The sequence below is a fragment of the Propithecus coquereli genome, unplaced genomic scaffold (genome assembly GCF_000956105.1).
Source record: "Propithecus coquereli isolate 6110/MARCELLA unplaced genomic scaffold, Pcoq_1.0 Scaffold426, whole genome shotgun sequence".
In the NCBI taxonomy this organism is placed as follows: Eukaryota; Metazoa; Chordata; class Mammalia; order Primates; family Indriidae; genus Propithecus; species Propithecus coquereli.
This window is the reverse complement of record NW_012150019.1, coordinates 1,231,360-1,239,063: the sequence shown is the minus strand read 5'-3', so window position 1 is coordinate 1,239,063 and position 7,704 is coordinate 1,231,360. Positions and strand designations below refer to the sequence as shown.

The following is a 7,704-nucleotide window of genomic DNA, read 5'->3' as shown; positions in this document are numbered from 1 at the left end:
TTCTATGCAGCATTCTAGCAAAAAGAAAAAAATGTTTTTCAGGGACTATTGGAAAGGTACTAGCAAATTACTGAACCATAGTAGGGAGTCATAGGAACCCCTGATTTATGGCTGGTCTGTCCTGGAGGCTTGAATTTGTTTGTGATTGACATCTGAAGTGGGGACAGGCAAGGCATGGCGGCTAGGAGTTCGAGGCTGCAGTGAGCTATGATCATGCCACTGCATTCAAGCCTGGGTGACAGAGGGAGACCCTGTCTCTAAAAAAAAAAAAACTGTAGGGGCAACTTTGTAATCTTGTGGGACTGAGACCTTTAACTTGTGGGATTGGACAATAACTCTGGGTAGAAAGTGTCAGAATTTAGTCGAATTGTAGAACATGCTGTCAGTATCCACCAAGAATTGCAGAATTGGTTGGTGTGGGAGAAGCCCACACACATTTTGGTGTGAGAAGTGAAGTGTTATTGCTTTTTTTTAATTTGTAAATTTATTTTGGTTTTATTTGTATTTTTTTAGTTGTATACTTTATAGGGTACAAATGCAATTTTGCTACATTGACATGTCACACTGTGGTGAAGTCAGGGCCTCCAGTGCATCCATCATTGGAGCAAAGCACATTGTACCCACCAAGCAACCTCCCACCATCCGCCCTGCTCCCACTCCCCATCCCTTTGAGTCTCCAGTGTCCGTTGTCCCACGTTCTGTTTTGTTGTGGTGCATACACAGTATTTAGCTCCCACTTACAAGTGAGAGTGTGCGGTATTTCTCTTTCTGTGTCTGAGTTGTTTCACTGAAGACAATGGCCTTCAGTTCCAGCCACGTTGCTGCAAAAGACATGGTTTCCTTCTTTTTGATGGCTGAATAATATTCCATTGTGAATATATAAATGTTGTGAGTGTAAAGAAAAACAGTGTATTTTTCCTTTTTGCAGATCACAGGACTTTATTAAGATGGAATCACTGCTAATTACATAGAAGCTACTTGCTCAAGCCAGAATCCATAAGGTTCACATGAACTTATAGTTACACAAATTAGAAACAAGTGGCATGTTTGAAACCACAAGGAAAGATCCTGATACCCAGGGGATGGAAGCTGGGGTGGATGAGTCAGTACATTGATTTCAAGCTGTAATGAGATTGTGGTCCATGCAGTGGTCCCTGTGCAAGAAGTCAAAGAGCTCCTCAGTGCAGACTGCTCTCCCGTCTGTGATCAGGACATGCTCATCACAGAGCTCCAGCTGCGGCCAGGCTGTCCCTCCTTTCTCCAGCGGCATGCATCGCTGTCTCACTGTTGTTAGGGATCCACTAATTCCTCCTCTTCCTCTTCCTCGTCCTACTCCTCGGGATCTCTGGACCCGGTCAGCACCTCTTGCTTGTCCTCCAGTCCCACGTCTGGCTACAGTTCTGGATTCAACAGGAACAGCCATAGTGATACCTACTCCACTTCAGGAGCCAGAAGTGGTTTTCTGTTTTACCCATATATCCACATGGCTTGTTCCCTCACCTCCTTGGAATCTTTGCTCAAATATCACTTTCTCAGAGACGCCTTGCCTGACCACCCACCCTATTTAAAACTGCAGTCCCCCGGCAGCACTCCGATCCTTCTTCCCTACTTTTGTTTCCTCCACAGGCACCTATCACCTTTAATATACTTATTTATTTGTATTGTCCGCCTTCCCCAATTAGGCTGACCCTGAGAATAAGAGTTTTCATTTGTTGGGTTCTCTGGGCCTAGAAGCATGCCTGGCATATAGTAAGCATTCAACAAACATTTGTTGAATGAATGTATGAATAAAGAAATGAATTCCCCCCAGCAGGCACTGAGCTCTCTCTGCAGGGGGACAGGGTGCCTCAATAAAGCGAAGTCAAGAAGTCAGAGTCTGCCGGGCCCAGTGGCTCACGCCTGTAATCCTAGCTCTCTGGGAGGCCGAGGCAGGTGGATTGTTTGAGCTCAGCAGTTCAAGACCAGCCTGAGCAAGAGCGAGACCCCGTCTCTACTAAAACTAGAAAGAAATTAATTGGACAACTAAAAATATACAGAAAAAATTAGCCGGGCATGGTGGCGCATGCCTTGTAGTCCCAGCTACTCGGGAGGCTGAGGCAGGAGGATCGCTTGAGCCCAGGAGTTTGAGGTTGCTGTGATCTAGGCTGACTCCACAGCACTCTAGCCCGGTCAACACAGTGAGACTCTGTCTCAAAAAAAAAAAAAAAAAACAAGTCAGAGTCCACTCCTGCATCTCTGCCGCCTGCCCAGGTCAGGGAGAGGGCGGTGAGAAGTGAAAACTCCGGGCTGCACAAGAGGAAATAGGATGCAGGGAGGAGAGAGAGAAAGGGTCTGCATCAGTGCTGGGGCAGGCTGGATGGAGCCCTGGGTCGGGAGTTTGGACAAGGACCTCTCAGTGAGGCGGATGTGCTGTCTTCACCTCTGTGGGAAGTGACTAGCCAGCCGTGGCTGAGGGAAAAATGTCATGCTTGGATAGGGCATGTATCAGAGGCTATCAGCCACTCTGTGAAACACGGTCGCCAGCCCTCACGCTGCACGAACACGCACACGTGCATGAGTACACGGCGGAACACAAAGCTGATGTCGGCCTCACTCCCTGGCTCTCATGTCCAAAAATGTCTCTTTCAGTACCACTTTCAGTTCCTCCAAAGAATCTACTTAAATTCTCTAATTTCTGCCAGGCAGCGAGGTGGTTCACTCCTATAATCCTAGCACTCTGGAAGGCCAAAGTAGGAGGATCGCTTGAGGTCAGGAGTTAGAGACCAGCCTGAGCAAGAGAGAGACCCCGTCTCTACAAGAAAAATAGAAAAAATTATCTGGGTGTGGTGGCTCGCGACTGTAGTCCCAGGTACTCGGGAGGCTGAGGCAGGAGGATCCCTTGAGCCCAGGAGTTGGAGGATGCAGTAAGCTATGATGACACTATTGCACTCTAGCCCAGGCAACAGAGCAAGACCCTGTCTCAAAACAAACAAACAGAAAATTCTCTAATTCCTGATCTCCATAGATTTCACTAAAGATTTCAAAGGAGATAAGATGAGTCTTCTGTTAGACGATTCCATATTTCTAAGGGTCTCCCTGGAGCTGACGGGCTGGGAGTGAGCTTTCTCTCCCTTTCCAGGCCCTGTGCCCGTCTTGCCACCACCTCTGGGAGCTGCCAGCAGACTTGATTCTTCCCCCATCCACAGTGTTCAAAGATTCAGTCAGCCCTTTCTGGGCTCCCTATCCATACCCGCCAGCCCAGACTCAGGAAATCTGACAAAATGCAAGGTCTTATGGTTACCTGAACCTTGGTGTTAGGGTGGAAAGCCTGGTAGGTGCTCAGAAATATTTCTGTTCAAAGGCCCTTTGTTCCCGAGAATAAATGTCCCTGGGGTCTCGCCGCTCTTCCCCTACACCTCCAGTGGCTTAGCAAACTATTATTTCATTACGCACTGGACTCTCATTTGAGAGGAATTTGGGAGAATGTTACTTTCTCATCTCCATTTTATACCCAGCTCCCCCTTCTTCTTGGGGTGCTAGTGTCAGCAGAAGCTGATGGGGAAGTGAAGCCTGGGAGGCAGAGGAGGAGGGAATGAGGGGAAAGGGGAAGTTTGGCAGAGGAGAGTGCGAGTGCTGAGACAGACAGAGCCAGCCTGGTCTGTCTCCCACCTCCAGCAGCATCTGCTGAGCTATGAGCAAGACCAGAGATTTGCAGGGTAGGGAGGGTGGAAGAGGCAGGAGCAGGAAAGGCAGGCGAGCAAGGAGGGGCAGACCTGGCCTTGGTGCAGACTCTGGATGTCCCTGGGCTGGCATGGGGCGAGGAGAAGAAGGGAGGGGTGAGGATTGATGAACCTTTGTGCCCCCGCAGGAGGAAAAGCTTTCGGACTGCTGAAGGCCCAGCAGGAAGAGAGACTGGATGAGATCAACAAGGTAAAAGGAAGGGGGCAGAGCCTGGGGGGTGTCGTCTGGGCAGGAAGGGCCTACCCTGGCTCTTACTATCCCCCAACAGCAATTCCTGGAGGATCCCAAATATAGCAGTGATGAGGATCTGCCCTCCAAACTGGAAGCCTTCAAAGGTGAGGGGAAAGCTGTAGGGGTGGAGAGGGGATTGGGGTGGGGGAGTAAGATTTCCACAAGAACTGGGCGGAGACAGCAGGGACACAAAATTTACTTTCCTGGTAGGAAGAAGAGAGCCTGCCTTTATTGCCATCCCAAATGTTGTGGTCTCGTTCCCTGGCCTGCCCCTCTCAGCACCCCCTCTAGTTCCTTACACCCTAACAGGGCCCCTCAACTCCCCCACCCTGCTTCCTCCACCTACGCCTCCTCCTCCCCTTCCCCCCAGCCCTAGATCAGCAACCCCTCCTCAACCCCTGCCAGAGACCTTCCCACCAGCATTCACCCTCTCTGCTCTCTCCCCTCACCCAGAGAAATACATGCAGTTTGATCTGAATGGAAATGGAGATATCGGTGAGAAAAGGGTGATTTGGGGGAGTGGGCAGACCTAGGAAGACTGGGGTTTCTCCTAGTGCTCCATCCCCATGGTCTGGGAGGGCCCACCTACCAGAGAAGGAGGAAGGGGAATGGGAATGTGGAGGTGGGAGGAGGGAGTGAGGGATTCCTCCTCTTCTCCACCCCCATCCTGCCTCCAGATATCATGTCCCTGAAGCGAATGCTGGAGAAACTTGGGGTCCCCAAGACTCACCTAGAGCTAAAGAAACTAATTGGAGAGGTGTCCAGTGGCTCTGGGGAGACGTTCAGCTACCCTGACTTTCTCAGGATGATGTTGGGCAAGAGATCTGCCATCCTAAAAATGTGAGGGTCCAGTTCCAACCTCCTCTATACTTACCCATTTTATCCTCCCCCCACCCCTCCCTCCAGGCTCAACTTTTCTACACAGTCCTCAGCATCCACTCTTCTAATCTAAGAGAGACCCTTCCAAGGTCCCATCCTCATCCCCACCCCCTTCCCCTGGTCCTGGTCCCCACAGCTCCCACACTTTCACCCCTGCTCTCTTCCTTCTCTTCCCACCCTCAGCCTATGATTTATTCCCTTGAAAGGAGCGTTCCCTGATCCCTGTGTCTCTTCCTGTCTCAAACAGGATCCTGATGTATGAGAAGAAAGCAAGAGAACAGGAAAAGCCCATTGGTCCCCCAGCCAAGAAAGCTATCTCTGAGTTGCCCTGATCTGAGGGGAAAGGGGGTGTGGCGGGACTGAAGGGGCTTCTAATGACTGGGACATGGAAAAAGAAGACAGAATTGTGAGCCAGAGTCAAACTGAATTAAATAAATTATCCTCCCCTGTCAGATCAAATCAGCTTGGTTTTTATTTGGGGGATTTTTTCCCCTGGGTTTGGGAAGGACAGAAATTTCTTTGAGGGAAGGGCAGCAAGGGTTTGCCCAGGTGAACAACCCATCAACAATTCTGTAGTGCATCTACGGTAGCAGATGTCTTTGTGCACCCAGAAGGACTCCAGCTGTAGAAGACAGCCTTGACCTCAAGGAATTAAGGCAGGACAAAAAGACATGTACAGACAAAAAGAATATTATCAAGGCCCATGGTAGCTTTCATGAAGAATGAGGAATACCTTGAACTAACATTCTCCACCGCTATAAGTTCTGTAACCTTGACAAATTACTCAGCCTCTCTGAGGCTTTTATCTGAAAATAGGGATAAAATGACCTACACTATCATGCCTACACATCATAAGCCTTCAATAATGTTTAAAACTTGAATGAACAGATGGATGAATGAAAGAACTTGTGTTATTGAACAAAACAAAGGATTCACAATACTCTAAGGCCTGATCATTTTAAGAGTTAAATGCATCATTGCGGTCCTTTTGAGGATAAGCTACAGAAAATGAGTCTATTTAATGAAGGGAAAAGGAAGTTGTACTGGGAGGCTACTGTGTGCAGATAATGGGGACACAGGATCTCTGAATGACAGAAAGGGATGACTGGGCAACCCCAGGGAAGGCAAGAGCCTAAAAGCCCCAGGGCTTCTGATGAAGCCAGACCTTTCCTCCCACAAGGGGTCCAGATGAGTCAACTCTAGCAAACTGGTCTCTGGCCACTACTTCAGATTTCCTGACTCCCTGGAAAGAAAGAATCTGATTAGCCCAGCTTGTTTCATGTAATTAGGACAGATCTAGCCACTGGGGCCTCCCATGGTGGCCCTTTTCAATGGTAAAGCCAGGGAGGCAACCTGCTTGCTGATTCCTATACACCTACAGTAACTGCATAGGACTTCAGATGAAGAAAAGATCATTGCTAAATATAAACATTGAATAAACTGAATATCTAAATACAATGAAATTAGTAGCTAACTTTTATTGAGCACCTACTATGTACCAAATACCCTTCTTAATGCTTTCCAGGCTGGTCTAAGTGCAGTGGTGTTTATGACTAATTGATCACAATCACCTACAGATTTCTTTGCTTCCCCACTCCCACTGTTTCACTTGACTAGCCTTAAAAAAAATAATGAAAAATGTTTTCCATGTATTAATTCATTTAGTCCTTACAACAACCCTGGTGACACTAAGAAAGCTAGAAAGAATCTGGGGCTTAAATCATTCATTCACTCAGGATAAATAAATTGGGTAATAGTCACACGATGTACTATTATTACACATCAATGAGAATTAACAAACTACAACTGCACACAACAACATAGATGAATCTCATTGATATAATGTTGGGCAAGCCAGGCGCAGTAGTGTGCACCTGTCATCCCAGCCATTAGGGAGGCTGAGGTGGGAGGATTGCTGGAGCTCAGGGGTTTGAGACCAGCCTAGGGAACACAGTGAGACCCTGTCTCAAAAAAATGATGTTGGGCAAAAGAGGACAGACACAAAAGAACCCTTACTATACAATCCTGTTTGTATAAAGTACAAGAATAGGTAACACTCACTTACGTTGTTACTAGTAGAAGTCAGGATAGTAGTTAGCCTTGGGGGTGGGCAGTGAATAGAAGAGGCCCTAGTGCAGCTTCTGGGGTGCTAGTTAAGTTTCTGTTTTTGTTTACATGTTCTGCACAGTTTGTGAAAATTCATCCAAATGTACACCTTTTTATATATATATATGATATACATATATATACACATACACTTTGACAAACAAGACTAAAAATTCATTTATTGGGGATCAACTATCTGCCATCTCCTAATCTAGATGCTTGGGATGTAAGAGTGCACAAAACAAAGATCCCCACCTTTGTGAAATTTTCATTCTATGTATTTTGGGAACTGGTAGGAGAGGAGGACTGACAATAAAAAATAAACATAATTTAAAACTCACATGATCTATTAGAAGATGACAAGTAGTATGTAAGAAAAAGAGAAAGTAGAGCAGGTTAAATGGTATCAGGGGTACCAGGATGTGGGTGAATGGGCACAGGGAAGAATAAAATTTTGAATGAGTAATAAGAATAGGCCTCACTGAAGAGGAGATTAACATTGAGCAAAAACTTCAAGAGGGAAAGGAGTGAGCCATGCAGGTTTCTGAAGGAAGAGCCAGGTAGACAGAGGGAAAAGTCCCCAGGCCTGGTAGCAGGTAGGGAGAGCAGTAAAATCAGAGACATAATAGGGGGCCAGGTCATCTAGGGTCTTACAGGCCACTGTAAAGACTTTGGCTTCTATTCTGAGAGTAACAGGGAGCTACTGCAGGACTTTGGGCAGGAGTCCTTTGAGGCCTTCTTTGAGAAAAGGCCCGCTCCGGCTGACGT

At 47.3% G+C, this 7,704-nt stretch overlaps 1 protein-coding gene across 1 annotated transcript; it reads left to right on the top strand.

Moving 5' to 3' along the window:
- The first annotated feature begins 3,590 nt into the window (after positions 1 to 3,590).
- On the top strand, positions 3,591 to 5,289 carry AIF1 (allograft inflammatory factor 1). Its single transcript, XM_012653737.1, has 6 exons — positions 3,591 to 3,695; positions 3,848 to 3,909; positions 3,989 to 4,055; positions 4,405 to 4,446; positions 4,629 to 4,791; positions 5,078 to 5,289. The coding sequence occupies exons 1-6, from the start codon at positions 3,671 to 3,673 to the stop codon at positions 5,160 to 5,162; spliced, it is 444 nt and encodes a 147-aa protein (XP_012509191.1). The 5' UTR covers positions 3,591 to 3,670; the 3' UTR covers positions 5,163 to 5,289.
- Positions 5,290 to 7,704: the final 2,415 nt, after the last annotated feature.

Coding starts and splice junctions, on each gene's coding strand:
- AIF1 (XM_012653737.1), top strand. CDS start 3,671: ATGAGCAAGACCAGAGATTTGCAGG. Junction 3,696..3,847: donor CAAGACCAGAGATTTGCAGG/GTAGGGAGGGTG, acceptor GTGCCCCCGCAG/GAGGAAAAGCTTTCGGACTG. Junction 4,792..5,077: donor AGATCTGCCATCCTAAAAAT/GTGAGGGTCCAG, acceptor TGTCTCAAACAG/GATCCTGATGTATGAGAAGA.